This window comes from Talpa europaea, assembly GCF_964194135.1.
Source record: "Talpa europaea genome assembly, chromosome: 5".
Taxonomy (NCBI): Eukaryota; Metazoa; Chordata; class Mammalia; order Eulipotyphla; family Talpidae; genus Talpa; species Talpa europaea.
Window position 1 is genome coordinate 27263105 of NC_140071.1, and position 22501 is coordinate 27285605.

General features: G+C 40.3%; 1 protein-coding gene across 1 annotated transcript in view; it reads left to right on the forward strand.

The window, feature by feature from the left end:
* The window catches only part of LOC311170499 (granzyme A-like), a gene marked incomplete at both ends in the record, with an annotated part of 42963 nt that overhangs the window by 10899 nt on the left and 9563 nt on the right, over positions 1 to 22501 (forward strand). The window contains one exon of the mRNA XM_084232915.1: positions 20775 to 20916. Coding sequence (XP_084089041.1) covers positions 20775 to 20916 — 142 coding nt within the window. The remainder of the gene's footprint in view (positions 1 to 20774; positions 20917 to 22501) is intronic.

Genomic DNA, 22501 nt, shown 5'->3' on the forward strand with positions numbered 1-22501 from the left:
TACACTCAGTCCTTTCTACGAAGTAAAAACTCAGCACCTTTCACCCTAGTTAGCAGTTCTCAATTCTGTTTATATATTAGGATCAACTAGAGCACATGCTGTGGGTTCTTGCATTCTGATTTAATGGCAGGAGTAGAGCCTTGAGGAGATGGGGTTTATGTTGAAGGTCACCAGATGAATTCAATGTATAGCAAAAGGTTTAGAATCACTATCACACTCCTAATTCCTTCTGAGATGTGGAAATTCCAAACCCAAAAATGCATCTACAGGCACCACAAATAAAATTTGGGTGCCTGGACACTTCCTAGAGTCAGGAATTCCATTTATTTCTAAAAGCCTCTTCCTCTGCCCATTTCAAATGAGCAGAGGTATGAGATGCACATGAGGTCTGAGAATGTTGGTGAGAAGAAATCATGACACAAATTTCATAGAATCCAACATCACTGCAGAGATGAGATGGCAGTGAGAGTCAACTTCCTCCAGAGGCATGAAACACATAAGCAAGATTGTTTGCATTGCTAATAAACAGTAATCATAATAATGATAAGTGAAAAATTAGATTAAGGAACATTTGGTTAATCCCTAATACAAAGAGCCTATCAGGAAAAAGTTCACTCCTTTTAAGTAACTCTGATCATGCGCTGAGGTGAGGAAGGAGAACTGACAAATTACCTTGAGAAAAAGGACTAAAAAAGAAAGAAATATGACAGAAAGAAAATGTGGAAAAACTAAGAAGAAATTCCTAAATCCTCATTAAATGCCATTCAGAAAAGAACCAGATTGGAATGTTGCCCTACCAAATAGCTACAAGTATACTTCACTTCATATAGAGTCTCTATATTAGCATGCTGCTAAAAGTCAGTTTTAGTTATCTAGCAATTATACAGAGCATATCATTAGATATTTTAAAAAGCTATCCAGTAGTTGCACTTCTCCCTGGTGCCAACAGCCAAACAGATTCTCTCTTTAATCCAGGATACAGAAGATACATAGTTACAAGAGAGACTGAAGTCTGTATTTTTCAATCCTATTGTGGTTTTCTCCATCCCAGATGTGTACAGAATATGCAAGGGTTAAAGCAATAAGATTTTTAAAATTCCAATCTAGAATATTCAGATCTGTAAGAAAAGTGTTTCAAATTAGGGTGATTATATAATCAAATAAAATGTTTCAGATAAACAGTTTATTGGTAAAGGAAAATGATTAATGCCTTTCCTGCGGTAAATTGGAAAACAAAATCATCAATCCAAGCAAATCATTAGAAGTTCAAAAATAGAAACTGGAATAAAATATGATGTCAACATTCACAGTCTAATAAGCAGTAACACTTATCATTTGTGCTCAAATACTTATTTAGAAGCATTTAGAGAACTTCAAAATCTCATCATCCATTATTAGTATACATGGGTTTCAGCTAAAAGATCACTAAAATTAAAAACACATAACTCTTTATTTATTTTTTTATTTTCTTACATTGTTCATTTTTATACAATATTTGATTTCTCCCCTCAGGTGCAGTCCCCATAATTCTCCCACCAACATAGCACCTGGGTCCATCACCACAGTCCTGTGTAAAAGCACATCATCCTTATGGAAACATGCTCAGACTTAGGATATCCACATGGGAGAGTCTACCATCATCTCTAACCTGAATACTACCCATTACAGTATATCTAGAAATGGTGGTCAATGACTTGCTTATGATACCTAAATGTTCTCACTAGTATTCTCTAGCTCACACCATAAGAACTCTTTGACTGCTAAGCAAAGCTGTATTTGCATAACCACATATTAAATGCACACTGTCTTATACCTTTTAAGAAACTCCAGTCCTGATTGACACCTGTCATACAACATCATTAGGAATACCTGTTCTATTACAGGGGACTAAGGCTACTCTAACTCATTTCTCTCACTGATGACAATTACAGATTCTGAACAAAATATCAAAAACAAACACTTGAGAACTCTGCAAAATAAGCAAAAACAGATAAACTAAGTATGGCAACCAAAATTTGGAGAAACATTGAATGGTAACTAGACCTAATTGTGGTGATCATTTCACAGTGTGTACAGGTATCAAATCATTATGTTCTACCCCTAAATCCAAATTAATGTGATATTTCAATTGCACATTCATAAAAAGTTTTATTTATAAAACACTTGGAGAAATAGCTAGTTGAGAGATAAGTTTTCCTCTTTTTTCTCAGATGACTTTGCCATCTGAGGGTGGAATCCAGCCTTGGAGTGGCAACAGCAGTAGAAACTCTGATAGATCTGAAATAAATCCTGAAGAAGGCATCATCCTGTGGGCAAATACCTAGGAGTGGAATTGCTGGATCATATGGAAGCTCTATCTTTAGTAGGTTGAGGAATCTCCACACAGCTTTCCATAGTGGTTGGAACAGTTTGCCCTCCCACCAGCAGTGCAGGAGAGTTCCGTTCTCTCCACATCTTCGCCAACATTTGTTGTTGCTAGTTTTTTTAATATGTGCCATTCTCACTGGTGTGACCCAAAGGACACAGAAACATTAATTCCAAAGAGCACCTGCACCCCTATGTTTATAGCAGCACAATTTACGATAGCTAAGCTTTGGAAACAACCCAAATGCCCAAAAATAGATGACTGGATCAAGAAGATGTGGTACATATACACAATGGAATATTACTCAGCATTCAAAAAAGATAAACACAATCAATTTGTTTTTTTTTATTTTTTTTTTATAAATTTTATTGTTATATTCCCCATACAATTGCAGCCCCCCCATTCTGACCCCAATCCCTCCCCTCCCGCCCCCACCCCCCTAAAAGTGTCTCTGGTTCATAGTTTTTTGTTGATTTTGATTTTCACTTTCTTATAGTTATTCATTTTCCTGGTCCCTTATTTAAGTTTTCTAGATTCCTGCTATGAGTGAGACCATCCGGTATTTTTCTTTTTCTTTTTGGCTTATTTCGCTGAGCATGATCCCTTCCAGCGCCATCCATGTTGCAGCAAATTGCATGTGTTTATCTTTTTTGAATGCTGAGTAATATTCCATGGTATATATGTACCACATCTTCTTGATCCAGTCATCTATTTTTGGGCATTTGGGTTGTTTCCAAAGCTTAGCTATTGTAAACAGTGCTGCTATAAACATAGGGGTGCAGGTGTTCTTTGGAATTGATGTTTCTGTGTCCTTTGGGTAAATACCTAGGAGTGGAATTGCTGGGTCATATGGAAGCTCTATGTTTAGTAGGTCCAGAAATCTCCACACAGCTTTCCACAGTGGTTGGACCAGTTTGCACTCCCACCAACAGTGCAGAAGAGTTCCTTTTTCTCCACACCCTCGCCAACATTTGTTGTTGCTAGTTTTTTTAATATGTGCCATTCTCACTGGTGTAAGATGGTATCTCATGGTAGTTTTGATTTGCATTTCCCTGATGACAAGTGATGTTGAACATTTTTTCATATGCCTGTTGGCCATTTGCATTTCCTCTTCAGAGAAGTTTCTTTTAAGCTCTTCTGCCCATTTTTTGACTGGATTATTTTCTTTGTTGTTGTTGAGTCTCATCAGCTCTTTGCAGATTTTTGTGATCAGTCCTTTATCATTAGTGTTGGGTGCAAAAATGTTCTCCCAGTTGGTGGGGTTTCTCTTTGTTTTTGTTATTGTCTCTTTTGCTGTGCAAAAGCTCTTTAATTTGATATAGTCCCAGCTGTTTATCTTTGCCTTCACTATCACTGCTTTGGGTGATGTGTTTGTAAAGATGTCTTTGATGTGCAAATCACGTAGTGTTTCGCCTATATTTCCTTCTATATATTTTATGGTTTCAGGTCTTATGTCTAGTTCTTTAATCCATTTTGAGTTGATTTTTGTGTATGGTGTGAGGTGGTGGTCAAGCTTCATTCTTTTGCATGTAGCGACCCAGTTTTCCCAGCACCATTTATTGAACAAACTTTCTTTGCTCCAATGCATAGTCTTTGCTCCTTTGTCAAAGATTAGTTGACCATAAATCTGTGGGTTTATTTCTGGATTTTCTATTCGATTCCATTGGTCTGTATGTCTGTTCTTGTTCCAATACCATGCAGTTTTGATGATTATGGCTTTGTAGTATAGTTTGAAGTCTGGGAGTCTGATGCCTCCATTCCCTTCTTTTTTTTTCAGGAGAGCTTTGGCTATTCGGGGTTTTTTGTGATTCCATATGAATTTCATCAATAATTGTTCTATTTCTTTGAAGAATGACATTGAAATTTTGATTGGAATAGCATTGAATCTGTATATTGCTTTTGGAAGGATGGCCATTTTAATAATGTTTATTCTTCCAATCCATGAGCAGGGGATGTCTCTCCATTTCTTTGTGTCTTCTTCTATTTCTTTTAACAGTGTTTTATAGTTTTCTTTGTATAGGTCCTTTACCTCTTTTGTTAGATTTATTCCCAAATATTTGATTTTTTTTGTTTCAATAACAAAAGGGATGGTCTTTTTGATTTCTTCTTCTTCAGATTTATTGTTTGTGTATAGGAAGGCTACTGACTTTTGCGTGTTGATTTTGTATCCTGCCACTTTACTGAACTGATTGATGAGTTGAATTAGCTTTTCTGTGGAGTTTTTGGGGTTCTCTATGTATAATATCATATCGTCTGCAAATAGTGATAGTTTGACTTCTTCTTTTCCTATTTGGATTCCTTGGATGTCTTTCTCTTGTCTTATTGCCCTGGCTAGGACTTCCAGTATTATATTGAAAAGCAGTGGTGAGAGTGGACATCCTTGTCTTGTTCCAGATCTTAATGGAATTGCTTTCAGCTTTTCACCATTGAGAATGATACTGGCTGTTGGCTTGTCATAGATGGCCTTTATGATGTTGAGGTATGTTCCTTGTATCCCAAGAATTTCAAGGGCTTTTATCATGAATGGGTGTTGCACTTTGTCGAAAGCTTTCTCAGCATCTATTGATATTATCATATGGTTTTTATATTTCTTTTTGTTGATGTGTTGGATAACGTTGATTGATTTTCGGATGTTAAACCATCCTTGTGCCCCTGGAATGAATCCAACTTGGTCGTGGTGAATTATCTTATGGATACATTGTTGGATTCTGATAGCTAAAATTTTATTGAGGATTTTTGCATCAGTGTTCATTAGGGAGATTGGCCTGTAGTTTTCCTTTTTTGTGTTGTCCTTGTTCGGTTTTGGTATTAGTGTAATGTTGGCTTCATAGAACGTAAACACAATCAATTTGCAGCAACATGGATGGAGCTGGAAGGGATCATGCTCAGCGAAATAAGCCAGAAAGAAAAAGAAAAATACCGGATGGTCTCACTCATAGCAGGAATCTAGAAAACCTAGATAAGGGACCAAGAAAAAGAATAACTATAAGAAAGAAAAAAATCAAAATCAACAAACAACTGTGAACCAGAGACACACTTTGGCAGGGGGGAGGGCGGGGAAAGGAGGGGTCAAAATCAGGGGGTTGTCATTGTATAGGGAATATAAAAATAAAAAAATTAATTTAAAAAATAAATAAATAAATAAAATGCTGATATAAGTCCCCCCCAAAAAATAAATTAAAATAAAATTAAAAAGAAGGCATCATCCTGGTTAAAGGAACCAGGAAAAGGTAGCTGCAGTGGCATAAGACCAAGAGTGAAGAGAACCAAATAAGCATCTTGTATTGTGAGTGTATGAACCCACACACACCTCAGCTTGACTCCCAAATCATGTAAGTAGGATGTAAATGCAAATCAGTTTAGCAAAGGCTTTGTGAAATGAACTGAGATTTGAAAAACCAACACAAGTTTTAACCTACACGATGGCCCAAATACATCATTAATTAACCAATATGCTGCCTTTGTCCATGCTATTAACATTACTGAAATGTTCTCTATACTGCGCTCCAACCCTTACAAGTCCCACCCATCTTGAAGACCACATTCAAGACTCAATAATTCTATGAAGCCTTTCTGGAAAATTCCAAACACCATTGAGCTCCCCCAAAACTATAGCTCCTTCGACCCCACGCTAACTATTGAAATTCTACATTGGCAAAATATTGGTTCCATTTGATAGATAGAATAGTACTATCTTCCAAACTAGATTATAAGCTAGACACATAACAAGATGACCTGATATGATTGAGCAATTGGATTTAACTGTGCTTAATATATGAATAAGAACAGGCCAACTATTTGTAGAGTTCATTTTTATAAAGTAAGACAAAATGCCTTTTTCTCACATCCCCCCAGCAACAAGAAGACCCTAACATGAGAACTACCCATGAGAAAACCAACTACAGTAACCATATTTGGGAGGTTCACCATTTGAACAGAAGGCACAAGACTCGTTGATTTTTCCAGAGTCAAATTTCAAGCTTATGGCTGAGACAAAAAGAATTTTGCACTCAATTTTGCAATTCACAATCCAAGCAATAAGTTGCATTTCAAAGACCTCCACCTCTGGTTGGAGGATAAAGTAGTTTGTATCACTGAATCTTTTAAGACGGCAGCACTCATTCTGCCTCATCTCTACAGCCTATGTGAAATGAAATTATAAAAATATAATTTATTCTTGCAGGCATTAAGAGAAAATGGAGTGAAAAAGGAAACAGTCATTGGGATAAAACTAAATTAGAAGTTTAGGGGGAGGAAAGGGAAAAAAGAAGACAGGTATTAAACAAATATATTTTTATATTTATAAAAATACAAATTGCATTTTTCTAATAAAAAGCAATTCAGTGTCAGGCCGAAATGTAGATGACAAATTGTGGAAGCTCATGGCGATGCTGCTATATCATGTTTTGAATATTTATGATCATTTGAGATTTTCAAATTAAAGTAATTTGTGCATAACAATATACCTATCAATTCAGCAATTAAGATAAATTTAACCCCTATTTAATCTTTATCAATAAATATTTGTTAATTCACTGATTCTGGCTCTCTCACTCTTTCTATACAAGAGCACACAGAGGCAATTTTTGCTTGTCTTACCCCTGACTGGCTCAGGTCAAGGTTATAGCTTGAGCTTGGCTTTATTTCTCATCAAAAGACCCCAATTAGTCTAAACCACAAGCCGCTGTCTTTTCATCTCTCCAACCACTCTGCTTCTAATCAACTGAGAATGACATTCTCAACAGGAAGGGAGTCCACCCAAGGACTTGTGTGGTCTCTGTGACCAGATGGCTTCTGACGAAAGTACACTATCATCACACAGTGCTACAGCACGTAGTCAGGTTGTCACTCAGAGCCTCAGTGTTAGCAGTGAAAACCTGCAGTTGTGCCAGAACTGCAAAGTTACTAGATATACTCAGGCACTGCTAATAAAGAAACAGCAATAATTAAAATAATACCTGAAGAATCAAGAAATAAGAGTCATTATAACAAGGTTACAGGATCCAAGAGTAATATATGAAAGTCAATTGCTTTCTTATATATACCAGCAGTTAGCAACTGGAATTGAAAACTAAAAACCCAATACCATTTACATTTGTACTTACCAAAATCAAATACTTAGATGCAAATATAATAAAACATGTACAAGAAGTATGTAGATAACATTACAAAACTCAAATAAAAGAAAACCTAAAGAGATGGAGATTCAGGTGTCAATATTATTAAGCTGCCATTGTTGCCAACTTGATTGATAGATTCAATCAATTGCAGTTAAAATTCCAGCAAGTTATTTTGTTTTTCAAAACACATTTATTTTTTCAAATTTTTTTATTTATATATTTTTTATATCATTGGTCATTTTTAAACAATGTTTGCTTCCCCACTCCAGATATCGTCCTCATAGAATTTCCTTCACCAATACACGGTGCACCATCACCTCAGTCCCCTGTGCTCCTCCCTCCCTCCCTCTGATCCCTCTTCTTCCTCCTCCCCTGCAGGATGTCTCTGATTTATAATTGTCTGTGTATTTTTGTTTTGTTGTGTTTTGTACAGTTGTTATTTTTTTCCCCTGTATTCTTCCTATTCTTCCTATAAGTGAAACCATCCGATATTTTTCTTTTTCCTTCTGGCTTATTTCACTGAGCATAATTCCTACTAGCTCCATCCATGTTGCTGCAGGTGGCATGAGTTTGTGTTTTTTGATTGCTGAATAATATTCCATTGTGTATATACACCACATCTACTTGATCCAGTCATCTATTTTTGGGCATTTGGGTTGTTTCCAGGTTTTACCTATTGTAAATAGTACTGCAATAAACATATGGGTACAGGAATCTTTTTGAATCAATGTTTTTGTGTCTTTGGGTAGATTCCTAGGAGTGGAATTGCTGGGTCATATGGTAGCTCCATTTTTAGTAGACTGAGGATCCTCCAGACAGCTTTCCATAGTAGTTGGACCAGTTTGCACTCCCACCAGCAACGTAAGAGAGTTCCTTTTTTACCACATCCTCGCCAACATTTGCTATTGCTAGTTTTTTTGATAAAACATTTATTTTTTATGTGGAAAATAGACAGTCATCTTTTCCTGCCAGCTCACATATAAACTAAAGATCCACTAATGCTACTGTTGCTGCTGGTAGAATATTTTAAAATTCAGTCAGTGAGACTTATTACTGCTGAGACATTTTCCTCAAATATCTACCTACATCAAAAAATATGCACAAGATTTGGGACCAAGCTTATTTAAATAAGTCATCTTTGTACCTGTATAAAATGCAATGAGCCATACAAGGGGGAGGGCTGATAAATTTGTCATATTTGTCATATTTTGTTTGTTTTTTTAGCCAGAATATCACAGTATAGGAAAATACAATATAAGAAACACGTTTTTAGAATTTTTTTTCTTTAATGAAGTAACATCGGTTTACAACACTGCATATCATTTAAGGGGACAGGTTCACTTCTCCTCAGATGTATGTTACCACACCACACACACCACCAAGGCACCCAGAGTTCTCCACCATAGTCCATTGTGCCCCCTCCAGTAATACCTCCCCGTCCTGCCCACCCCATCCAGTAGCCTCAATTCTACATCCTGTTTCAAGGGTTTGGTTTGGTTTTGTCTGACCCTTTGTTTTGTCTCTCTATAATTCACATATGAGTGAAACCATCCAGTATTTATCTTCGTTTTTCTGGCTTATTTCTGGCTTATTTTCTGGCTTATTTCATTTAGTATAATCCCCTCCAGTTCCATCCATACTGTCACAACTGGCAAGGTTTGATTTTTTTTATCATCAAGCTGAGCATTTTAGAGTTTCTTCTCATGTACTATGTTCTGTTGGCCACAGGTCTCCCCACCCCCAACCACCTGCTAGAGTTACTGTCCTCTCCTCAGCATCCCAGCCAGGGAGAGCACACCCACTGGGAATGAGCAGTAGTCACTGTTCTCAAGCGCTTGTGCTTTGTTTCCCAAAGTTCAACTTTGAAATTAGAAAGAGGAAAAAATATATATAAGGAAACCACATCCTTTGTACACTCTGTATATATAGTCAGTGACGAACTGAAAACAGGTTTCCTCCTTGATGTGGGGACACCTGCCGAGATGAGGAACTCCTGCACTGTTCCAGCATTCTCTCTCTGGGCTGCCATTTTTCTCCTGTTAATTCCAGAAAGTAAGACTAATGCTCGTCATTTCTGTTATAAACCATTGAGCAAACAGCAAACTTTCATGACCTTTTGTCAATGTTAGCTAAATGTTCTAAGAGGAGAGTTTTTACCCTGATCTTTCTTGGATTATATGTATATATTTTAGAAGAGAATATATATAATTATATATATATATAATTTTAGAAGGGAAAACATCCTTATTCCTTTTTTTATCGTATCTTTACAAAAGATAACAGAACCACCAGTGATATGCTATCAAGCTATAGGTTAAAAACTGCCAGAAAGGAAAAACAAGCAAACATAAAGCTCTCAAGGTAGGAGAACAAACAGTACCTTTCAAGGAAGTGTTATAGAGCAACCCCGATATTAAACGGGTTTCTGGCTGTGGGTCCTCACCCGCGCGCTTTAAAGGGACTTATGAATACTCTACTACAGACACACACAAAAGGGTTAATAAAAGGTTTATTTACAAGAGGAAAGGAAATAAGGAAAATGTACAAATCAGGGAGAAAATAGGGAAATAAAGTCTTTAATGCGTCCTACCCGATCCGACGACCTGGAAACCCAAAGTCACTCCCAGAGCTGGCCCGACGCTCCGCGCTGGCCGAGAGCCCAAAAATGGAGAGCCCCCCAAAGCCCACGTGTCTGCCTTTTGTATCCACCTGGCTGCTTAACCCCACCCTCAGGTCCCAGCCACCTTCCCTTTGGTGGTGATGGGATTTGGAGTTCCCAGTGTCTTTGGCTTTGACCTGGGGTGGGGGTGGAGTCCACAAAGCCTGTATGGAATTTGCTTTGGGACCGCCTTTTCCCCCTAACAGAAGGAATAGTGGTGCCTCACCCCTCCTTGCTGCAAAAAGGCATAGATAGTTTTAAAGACAAAACAAATTTGACCCAGGCACCCAAAATAAATCAGGGATGATTCAAATCTTTATCAGTGTTTCTCCAGGCTAGTGTGTCCTTGGAAATACACTAGGGCATTTGCAATGTCCCACGTCAATTCTCTGGAAGTGCTGTGGTATTTTATATTAAGCCTATTCCTTGGTGTCCTAAGCAGTGACCAGCATGTCTGGTTCTGTGATATACATGCGTCAGTATGAAAGGCTGCAAAACACCTGTCATTGTCACTAGAAGGAAAATGAGGATTTTTAAAAACCTTCTAAGAAGTGAGGACTGCTCTGAGGCTGGACTGACAAGTGTGGAGCAGTCAAGGGCTTTCCTCAAGGATCCGGAGGTGGGAGGGACAGACAAGTGCTGATATCACAGATTATTAGATAGGAATTGCCTCATTTATCTCAAACCTAAAAAGGAGAATATTTTTAAGTAACTTTAACGTTAAAAAAAATATATGGTTGCAGGACATTCAGCGAAAAAAGGGTGAGCATATTAGAAGTATGACATAGTACAACTATTATTGTCATGGTAAATCCTCCAAAAGGTAAAAACAGAGGATTCTAAAATCCAATCAGATTTCTTTTTTTTTTTAATAATGAATTTTATTGTTATATTCCCCATACAATTGCAGCCCCCCCATTCTGACCCCAATCCCTCCCCTCCCGCCCCCGCCCCCCTAAAAGTGTCTCTGGTTCATAGTTTTTTGTTGATTTTGATTTTCACTTTCTTATAGTTATTCATTTTCCTGGTCCCTTATTTAAGTTTTCTAGATTCCTGCTATGAGTGAGACCATCCGGTATTTTTCTTTTTCTTTTTGGCTTATTTCGCTGAGCATGATCCCTTCCAGCGCCATCCATGTTGCTGCAAATTGCATGTGTTTATCTTTTTTGAATGCTGAGTAATATTCCATGGTATATATGGACCACATCTTCTTGATCCAGTCATCTATTTTTGGGCATTGGGGTTGTTTCCAAAGCTTAGCTATTGTAAACAGTGCTGCTATAAACATAGGCGTGCAGGTGTTCTTTGGAATTGATGTTTCTGTGTCCTTTGGGTAAATACCTAGGAGTGGAATTGCTGGATCATATGGAAGCTCTATGTTTAGTAGGTCCAGAAATCTCCACACAGCTTTCCACAGTGGTTGGACCAGTTTGCACTCCCACCAACAGTGTAGAAGAGTTCCTTTTTCTCCACACCCTCGCCAGCATTTGTTGTTGCTAGTTTTTTTAATATGTGCCATTCTCACTGGTGTAAGATGGTATCTCATGGTAGTTTTGATTTGCATTTCCCTGATGACAAGTGATGTTGAACATTTTTTCATATGCCTGTTGGCCATTTGCATTTCCTCTTCAGAGAAGTTTCTTTTTAGCTCTTCTGCCCATTTTTTGACTGGATTATTTTCTTTGTTGTTGTTGAGTCTCATCAGCTCTTTGCAGATTTTTGTGATCAGTCCTTTATCATTAGTGTTGGGTGCAAAAATGTTCTCCCAGTTGGTGGGGTTTCTCTTTGTTTTTGTTATTGTCTCTTTTGCTGTGCAGAAGCTCTTTAATTTGATGTAGTCCCAGCTGTTTATCTTTGCCTTCACTATCACTGCTTTGGGTGATGTGTTTGTAAAGATGTCTTTGATGTGCAAATCACGTAGTGTTTCGCCTATATTTCCTTCTATATATTTTATGGTTTCAGGTCTTATGTCTAGTTCTTTAATCCATTTTGAGTTGATTTTTGTGTATGGTGTGAGGTAGTGGTCAAGCTTCATTCTTTTGCATGTAGCGACCCAGTTTTCCCAGCACCATTTATTGAACAAACTTTCTTTGCTCCAATGCATAGTCTTTGCTCCTTTGTCAAAGATTAGTTGACCATAAATCTGTGGGTTTATTTCTGGATTTTCTATTCGATTCCATTGGTCTGTATGTCTGTTCTTGTTCCAATACCATGCAGTTTTGATGATTATGGCTTTGTAGTATAGTTTGAAGTCTGGGAGTCTGATGCCTCCATTCCCTTCTTTTTTTTTCAGGAGAGCTTTGGCTATTCGGGGTTTTTTGTGATTCCATATGAATTTCATCAATAATTGTTCTATTTCTTTGAAGAATGACATTGAAATTTTGATTGGAATAGCATTGAATCTGTATATTGCTTTTGGAAGGATGGCCATTTTAATAATGTTTATTCTTCCAATCCACGAGCAGGGGATGTCTCTCCATTTCTTTGTGTCTTCTTCTATTTCTTTTAACAGTGTTTTATAGTTTTCTTTGTATAGGTCCTTTACCTCTTTTGTTAGATTTATTCCCAAATATTTGATTTTTTTTGTTTCAATAACAAAAGGGATGGTTTTTTTGATTTCTTCTTCTTCAGATTTATTGTTTGTGTATAGGAAGGCTACTGACTTTTGCGTGTTGATTTTGTATCCTGCCACTTTACTGAACTGATTGATGAGTTGAATTAGCTTTTCTGTGGAGTTTTTGGGGTTCTCTATGTATAATATCATATCGTCTGCAAATAGTGATAGTTTGACTTCTTCTTTTCCTATTTGGATTCCTTGGATGTCTTTCTCTTGTCTTATTGCCCTGGCTAGGACTTCCAGTATTATATTGAAAAGCAGTGGTGAGAGTGGACATCCTTGTCTTGTTCCAGATCTTAATGGAATTGCTTTCAGCTTTTCACCATTGAGAATGATACTGGCTGTTGGCTTGTCATAGATGGCCTTTATGATGTTGAGGTATGTTCCTTGTATCCCAAGAATTTCAAGGGCTTTTATCATGAATGGGTGTTGCACTTTGTCGAAAGCTTTCTCAGCATCTATTGATATTATCATATGGTTTTTATATTTCTTTTTGTTGATGTGTTGGATAACGTTGATTGATTTTCGGATGTTAAACCATCCTTGTGCCCCTGGAATGAATCCTACTTGGTCGTGGTGAATTATCTTATGGATACATTGTTGGATTCTGATGGCTAAAATTTTATTGAGGATTTTTGCATCAGTGTTCATTAGGGAGATTGGCCTGTAGTTTTCCTTTTTTGTGTTGTCCTTGTTCGGTTTTGGTATTAGTGTAATGTTGGCTTCATAGAACGTGTTTGGTATTGTCCCTTCCTTCTCAATTTTTTGGAAGAGTTTGTGAAGGATAGGCACTAATTCGTCTCTGAATGTTTGGTAGAATTCATTTGTAAATCCATCAGGTCCTGGGCTTTTGTTTTTGGGGAGGTTTTTGATTACCATTTCAATTTCGCTAATTGTAATTGGTCTGTTTAGGTGTTCTATTTCTTCTTTATCTAGCTTTGGGTGATTGTAGAGTTGTAGGAATTTGTCCATCTCCTCTAGATTGTTAAACTTGTTTCCATATAACTGTTCATAGTAGTTACTGATTATTCTTTTGATTTCTGCTGTGTCCGTTGTGATTTCTCCTCTTTCATTGATGATCCTGTTTATTTGTGCTTTCTCCCTTTTTTCCTTTGTGAGCCTGGCTAGGGGTTTGTCTATTTTATTGATTTTTTCAAAGAACCAGCTCTTGGTTTCATTGATCTTTTGGATTGTTTTTTTAGTTTCAATTTCATTTATTTCTGCTTTGGTTTTTATTATTTCTTTTCTTCTACTGGTTTTGGGGTTTTTTTGTTGTTCTTTTTCTAGATCTTTGAGCTTCGAGATTAGGTTGTTTCTTTGAGTTCTTTCTTGTTTCTTGATGTGAGCTTCTATTGCTATATATTTTCCTCTTATTACTGCTTTTGCTGCATCCCATACATTTAGGATATTGGTGTCCTCCTTGTCGTTCAATTCAAAAATTTTTTTAATTTCCTCTTTGATCTCCTCATTAGTCCAGTGGTCTTCCAGTAGTGTGGTTTTTAATCTCCATGAGGTAGGAAAGTTCCTTGCCTTCTTTTTATGGTTTATTTCTAGTTTGATGCCTTCATGGTCAGAAAAGATGGTTGATATGATTTCAATCTTGGTGTATCTGTTGATGTTTGTCTTGTGCCCCAGTATGTGATCGATCCTGGAGAATGATCCGTGTGCGCTTGAGAAAAATGTGTACTCCGTTTTTTTGGGGTTTAGTGTTCTATAGATGTCTGTTAAGCCCAATTGCTCTAGGTCCTTATTTAGAGCTTTGGTTTCTTTACTTATTTTTTGTCTTGTTGATCTATCCATTGTTGATAGTGGTGTGTTGAAGTCTCCCACTACGTATGTGTTTCCTCTGATGTCTGTTTTCAGAGAGGACAACAGTTGTCTGATATATTTTGGTGCTCCTTCGTTTGGTGCGTATATGTTAATGAGTGTTATTTCTTCTTGAAGTATTGTCCCCTTGATCATAATGTAGTGACCATTGGGGTCTCTTTTTATCTTTTTGAGTTTGAAATCTGTTTTATCTGATATAAGTATAGCTGTTCCTGCTTTCTTTTTTGGTCCATTTGCTTGTAGGATTGTTTTCCATCCTTTAACTTTGAGCCTATTTTTATCTTTTGTAGCTAAATGTGTTTCCTGGAGACAGCAAAAGGTTGAGTTTTGTTTCTTAATCCAGGCTGCAACTCTGTGTCTTTTTATTGAAGAGTTTAGTCCATTTACATTTAGAGTTAATATTGATATGTTAACATCTGTATTTGCCATTGTGTTTGTCTTTCCTTTGATTTTATTTATTTATTCTTTTAATAACTTTTTTTTTTTGGCCTTCTTTCATTGTTATTCGTCTCTCTGAGGTACTGGCTTTAGGACTCCTTGTAGTATTTTTTGGAGTGGGGGTTTAGTTGCAATGAAATTCCGGAGTTTCTGTTTGTCTGGGAAGGTCCATATTCTTTCTTCAAAGAGGAAGGAGAGCTTTGCGGGATAGAGTATTCTTGGTTGGCATCTGTTTTCTTGGAGTCTGTTGACTATGTCCCTCCACTCTCTCCTTGCCCGTAGTGTTTCTTCGGAGAAGTCTGATGTCAGCCTGATTGGCTTTCCTTTGAATGTTATCTGTTTCTTCCCTCTTGCCAGCTTCATTATTTTTTCCTTGTCCTGGATTCTTGGGAGCTTTACTATTATGTGTCTTGCTGTATTTTTTCTTTCATCGTGGAAGTTTGGTGTTCTTCTTGCTTCTTGTATATCAATTTTCAGCTCCTTCTTCACATTTGGGAAGTTCTCTTCAATTATCTCTTTGAATATTTTCTCTGTTCCTACTTCTCTCTCCTCTCCTTCTGGTATTCCTATAACTCTTATATTTCCTTTCCTCATGGAGTCAGATAGTTCCCGAAGTCTTTCTTCATTCTTTTTCCTTCGTACTTCTCTTTCCTTTTCTGTTTTGGTTCTTTTTATTTCTGTGTCTTCAAGAGCACTTATTCGTTCTTCCATTTCATCAATTCTGCTTTCATTGCTTTTCCCAGAATTCTTTAGTTCTTCCACTAATTCTTTGATCTCCTGCATTTCTTTTACTTCCCTCTTTAGGGACTCAATTTCATTCTTCTGATCGTTGATTATTTTTCCCTTATCATTGTTTTCCTTTATGACTTCTGTCAGTTTTTTAATCACGGCAATTTTAAATTCTTTTTCTGGAAGGCTCAGAAGTTCTTCCAAGTCACTGTCGTTGCAATCTGAGGGCTGGTTTTCTTTTTGTGGTGTGCTTTTTCTCTGGAGAGTTGCTAGGTTGCGTGTGGTTCTTCTCCTCCCTACTGTCTGTTTTCTAATTTGCCGTATGCGTTGGGACACTGTGTAGTTGGGACTGGCCGGCATCTTGGGTGAGCTTCTCTGCCCCCCTCTGGTTCCTCCAGGAGTCATCTGTCAGTTTCAAGCAGTCTTTATTGGAGAAAGGTCCCTGTCCTAAAATGTCGATGTGGGGACACACTCCCCTGTGCGCCTGGTCTGCCCCGGCGGTGGGTTCCTGCTCCCCCTCTGGGCTTGGACTGCAGGCCAGAGGGGGTCTGGCGTGGGCGAACTTCCCCCGCTCACCTCTGGCTCCTGAGGAAGCCTTCTGCAGGTAGTCTTTACTGAAGAAATGTCCCTGTTCTAAAATGGTGATGTGGGACACACTCCCTGCGCGTCCGGTGTCAGGCACACTCTTCTGCGTGCCTGGTCTGCCCCGGCTGTGGGTGCTCGCTCTCCCTGTGGGCTCAGACTACTTGTTCGGAAGGGGCCCGGTGTGGGTTAACTCCCCAGCTGGCCACTAGCTCCTTCAGGAGCCTGTGCTGGCTTCAAGTCGCTAGGTGGCGCCAGAGATCTCTCCTAGAGCCCTTGGGAAGCTGATTTTCCACCCCGTGGGACAGGGAGCAGAGCGGGGATGGTAGGGTACACCTCAACGGCTTTGGGGTGCTGTGTCTGCCTTGTGCCCCACCGTCGTGGGGAACCCACGCCCCTAATTTCGTGCCCCGGGTCTCAGTTCCAAAGCCCTCAGTTCCAGGACGCGGGCTGTAGCCCAGTTCACTGGCGCGGGAATGGCGCCTTTTGCACCGCTCCCGTGCCTGGGCGCCTGGTTCCTGCTTACTCAGGGAGGGACCTTCACCTCAGTGAGGACCTCCGAGCGTCTCCCCGCAAGCCTAGGTCGTCTCCCAAGCCAGGTCGCAGGCGCGGGGACCTGGGCAGCCGCGATCCTGGTCTGCACTTGCTTTTCAAGCGCGCCGCGCGCGCCGCTATCCGCGCAAGCTTACAGGCAGCCCGGGCTGTGTGCGCGTCTCCCGGGGTCTTTGTTCTTCTCTAATGGTGCCCGGAGCCGTTCGCTCACGGCGAATCCTGCAGGGTTCGCCTCAGCTCCCGTTCACAGGGTGTGGTGGCTGCAATAGTTCCTTTCCACTCACAGTCCCACTTGCTGCGTCCGTTTTTCTTGTTGGCCGTTTTGGTTTGTTGTTTCCCTCCTCTCTGCCGGTCGGAGAGTGCCGCCTCTGTGGGCGGGTTGGGGAGCAGGGTTCTGCGCTTCCCTCCCTTCTGGTCCTCTTTTATGGCAACTTTCTTCTTTGGGCAGTTTGCTGGAGTCGTCCGTTTATCTTCCGTGTCCCAGTTCTCACTGGGACCTGCCGCTTTTCCTCCCTATTAACTTTTTTTAATGGGAGATCTTACTCGCAGCGTCTCCTCGCCGCCATGTTGCTCCACCCCTTTTTCCAATCAGATTTCTTCTTCAAAGGAAACAACAAAAGCAACTTGTCCTGCTTCACTTGGTTTTCTGTGGTCATGCAGAGCAAAATGGACCCAGAAAGAGTACAGACACAACAGGGCAACATTTGTTGCTTTGACCCAAGCCTGCTGCACATCAGAATAATCTGGAGGATTTTTTTTAAATACTAGCCCCTGCCCTGGAAATCCAATTTATTTTGATACTGCATGGAAACCAAGAGTTGTTAGTTTTAATATCTAAACCTTGATCCCTGGCCCATTTAAGAGTGGTTGATTGTGGGAAATATAGCTGGTGAATACATATATACATGTATGTATTCACCGAACACAGGACTTTGCATAAAGGAGTATCCTATTGAATTTATAGTTTCTGCAGCCCAGAACATCTAAAGATGCACCTTTAGAATCTATCTCACAGAATTCACCTCAAGAAAAAATGTGAGGCGGGTGAAGTTCTCTTGGTTTAATCTGATCTCACCCCTTTATTTCTGAGCCTAGAATTCTAATTTCTTTCTGGAAATTAGAGCCGCTGTAGCCACTCTCACACTCAGCAAGTTTTATTAAGACTTCTGCATCATTTACATCTTATTATGAATTTGTGAGTTGGCTCTAATAATGGAGTAGCAGGACCTGTGCCCTATTTAATGGACCGGGAGTCTCAGTCAATATACAGGCAGATACAATACACAATATACATGTTTTAGGAGGATCCCAGAACATCTGGTACAGGAAAGGTTGAAGCTGAGAGCATATCCAAAAGGCACACATTCCTTTCAGGCAGCGTGGATGCTGTGCCCTGTTTAGGGCTTATGACCCTCTAAAAATGAATCAATACTTCTGGTCTATCATCACGATCTAACATCAAATTTCAGTCAGGCAACTATAGGGTAAGGTAAAAGTATCAGGCTTTTCTGCTCTCCCCCCATTAGGATAGATGAGGGAACCCTGTGGTCCTGAATGCATGCCTGATGGTGAGCACCTGAAGTGGGTACACCTGAGAGACTGAGTTTATAAGGGCGGCATCACGGGGATGCCAGCAGAAGCCAAGAAGAATGGAAGCAGGAAAGCAGAGAAGCAGACAGAACACAAGAGAAGGCCAGAAAGCCCAGACAGAGTGAAGACTTGCTGGGGGCTGGGAGGCCTGCCATCCTCCTGGCCCCCCAGCACCCCTGCCTGCAATGTGCCTGGTAAATCTAAATAAAAAGCCTGCAAAAGCCACTGAAGGCTCAGGACTCTCTCCTCTTTTACCCGGTCTGCATGGGATCATAGAAGTTCCTGCTCCATGTCATTCCTTCCCCTACAGTGACATTCTCTCCTTATAGTATCATCCTGCCTCCCTCCCATTACCTCATCAGAAAGGCCCTAAATCCAGGCATCAAGAGGTGGCTGGATCTGGAGAACGGAGGTGAACATCAGGTGGAGTTCTCCCAATATAGCATGCTACTCTCTAATGCCAAAGTTCTCATGAGTAGGGTCACAGTAAAAGGTGCTAAGAACAGTTTGTAAACTGTGTTTTTATAAGAGCTTGAGGGAAAACGCCAGCTCTCGGACATCTAAAGCCTCTGCTTCCCCAGATTAATACTCAACCAGAAATGGGTGGAAGGGACTCAAGGGTGTCACTGCTGTGGTTTGAGTTAGTGCGGGGTCCTTGGGTTCACTCTGGGAAGCTTTCACCAGAACTTCCCTTTCAGCGTCACGCAGTGAGTTTTCCGGCAAGTTTCTCCACGAGACAGACGGTAGTTATATTTAAAAGGCAGGTTTATTAGGGAAAGGGACTGAAAAGTAAAGTACTTGCTTAGACACAAGTAGGTAAAGTACTTGCTTAGACACAAGCGGGCAGGAAGAGCCGCCCCACTGTGGTGGTAGCATTAGGTTTTATGGGCTTCTTTTGGTAGGGAGGGGTTCATCTTTGTGAGTCTTCAGATGGTTGCTAATTTTGGGTAACAATATAGAATTTGAAAGGGATGGGAGATTCTACAATGGGCTCAATCTCCATATCTTTACCCTTGGGCATGTGCTCTAGACACTCCCTACAGCAGTCAGCCTAAGGATTAGAGTCTGCACCTAAGGATACTAGTGTCCTCTGGGCCTAAGGATAACAGTTTCTGCAACTTTGTCAATGGTCATGCTAATCTCTTCTACCCCCACCTCCTTGTGTGATCCAGGTTTCTGATCCTGTGGCACCTCCTTTTTTTATTTTTTTAAAGATTCATTTATTTATTTATACAAGCACTGGGTACAGTCAGAAGCGCGAGAGGGTGAGAGAATTCACCAGAGTCAGAGCAGAGAACAGAAAAGGCAGACTGACGAAGTACACTGCTGAGGGGAGCAGCGGGCACAGCAGGAGAGGTCTGCACGCCATGTGGGATCCTCACCGGCAGCTGGGGATCGAACCGGTGCTGCAGAGGCTGCAGGCAGCTTCGAAGCACAGCGCTCAACCGCTGCACCACCAAGGGAGGCCCTGGCACCTCTTTTTTTTAGTTTTTTTTTTTTTTCTATTCTTGTCCTCCATCATCATCATCACCAGCATCTCCTGTAGCAGTTGTTGCTGGTGTAGAGCAATGCACAGCTCTCTGTCCTTTGCAAGTCTTGGGGTCTGAGGTCAGTTGTTGTGATGTTGTAGGGTAAGGAAAAATGCCAGGCTTTTCTGTCCTCCCGCCATCAGGAGAGATGATGGATCCTTGCGGTCCTGAATGCATGCCTGATGGCAGGCACCTGGAATAGGGTGTGGGCATAGGTAGATGAGATTCACCTGGGCTGAGACTGTGCTTTTAAGGGCGGCGTCACGGGGACGCCAGTAGAAGCTGAAAGAGAAGCCAAGAATGAGTGGAAGCAGACAGAGAAGCAAGAGAAGCAGAAGCCGAGAGAAAGCCGGAGAGCCCAGAGTGAAGACCTGCTGGGGGCTGGGAGGCCTGCCAGCCGGCCTTGTACCTGGTAATCCCAATAAAAAGCCTGCAAAACCAATGAGGACTCTGACTCCTCCTTTACCCTGTCTGCTGGATCATAGAAAACCTGCACTGTGGTCCATTCCTGTCCCTACAGATGTATTTCCAGCCTGCTAATATACAGCTTCTGTGAGCAGAAGGGGGTGCCTTCTCACACAGCCAAGTAAGAGTAGGATTTGCACTCAGATATCTGAGCAGCTACTTGGCAGGGAGGACAGGAGAGAAGTTTTCTAATCAATCCTTCCCTTCCAATCTGGAAAAGCAAGTCTGGCCTTAGAAACATGGCTTTAACGGAGCTCTTTGGGGCAGGCACTGATAGAATTTGCTGTTTTCTTTTTAACAGATTTCTGTGAAAAAATCATTGGAGGACGTGATGTGAAACCTCATTCAAGACCCTACATGGTTCTACTTAAAAGAAAGAAAAGCATTTGTGCTGGGGCCTTGATCGAAAAAGAATGGGTGTTGACTGCAGCTCACTGTAACGAGTAAGTGCTTGAGTTTTAAAAAGAATTTGAGACATTCTGAATTGGGTGAATACTAATAAAAAGTGTAAATCCTTGTAAAGTGTCAGGAGGTTTATGTGTATCTTCACAACACTGAACTCTTTGGGAGCTTGCTTCATTCACCCCAGCAGGCTTGGCCCCAATGAATAGACTGATGAGGACCCACAATGAGCCCCCACCAGTTCCTCCTCGAGGTCTCCTTTAGAACCACCTGGTCTAGGTGCTGCAAGGCTTTGCTTCTTGTCCTGACTCTTAATTGAGTAGAATTAGCCAGGGAAGTGTAAAATTTTCTATATCCCCTCAGGCAATTGAGCACAACAGTCACATAGAGAAAACTTGATTCAAATGCTTTGCTGTTTCCCTGAGTAAACACCTCTCACATCTTTAGCCTTCTCTTAACCCCTGTCAACCACTACCTTCAAATTCCTTCCAAGTATGGTCTTTTCCCATTACTTAAATCAAGTTTCCTGGACTGTTCAATAAGGTAGTCACTATTGTTGCATTGCCAACACCACATTGACGAAAGGGAGTCAAGGAGCAAGCTGCACAGTGCAGGACGCTGTAGAAAGCAAGATCCTGACTTTTTATTGATAGGCTAATCATAAGACATCAATTATGCTGGGTAGGAGAACAAAGAGATGGAGGGGGTGAAAACTGAGAACGTGCTTATCTCCTCCAGGGTTTCAGGGGGCTGTGAGTTGGCTGACCATGTATTGATAATCCATATTGTATTGGAAATCATACTCCAGGTTCCCATCCTTGGCTCCAGTCTTATTAACAAGGCGTTCCATTTATCAGTCTCCAGGATATAAGGCCAAACATCAGTCAATAGCCCCTGTGGCATTCCCAGTTGTACCTCATTATGCATATCCTTGGTCCCAGGGTGAACAAGCTTTCTGCTCTTGATTGTTTTGAAAGGCACCTTATAGAGTCTGGTTTACTACATTCCTTTGGGTCAGATAAATAAATGACCAGGCCGTTCTGACCTTTTATTGGAGGGCATAATTACTGGATACTAAAATGATGGCTGAGCAGGCTGTTTAAATCTAGCAGGCCCACAAATATATAAACTTACATGTTTCTATGTAAATTTACATTAATTAAAGTTAAATAAAATTGCAAATTTACTTCCTTGGTCACATTAGTCACATTTCAAATCCTCAGTAGCCATATGTGGCTAGTGGATACCATACAGGACAGTGTAGGTTTTTTGGGACATTTCATCATGAAAGTGTGCTGTGCTGAAAACACCGTTCTACTGTCTTAAGTGAAACTAATATCAGCTGGTATATGGAAAAGTATCCATGTGAATGATAACAGCCTTCATTAGTTCATCAGAGAGTATGTTGATTTTGTTAAGCAAAATGAACCTTTCAGCATGGAGTTAAAAAAAACAAAGCATCCTGGGCCCCTTCCTCAGGCCACCACTCCCCCAATATACATACATTCTATGTCATGCAAATTGGGTGCCACCCCTCCACTCAGTAATCTATTTCTCAAAGTTTTCCTATCTAAGATAAACATGTTATTCTCTTACACAGTTCCCTTCTTTGCTTTATTTTTTCTT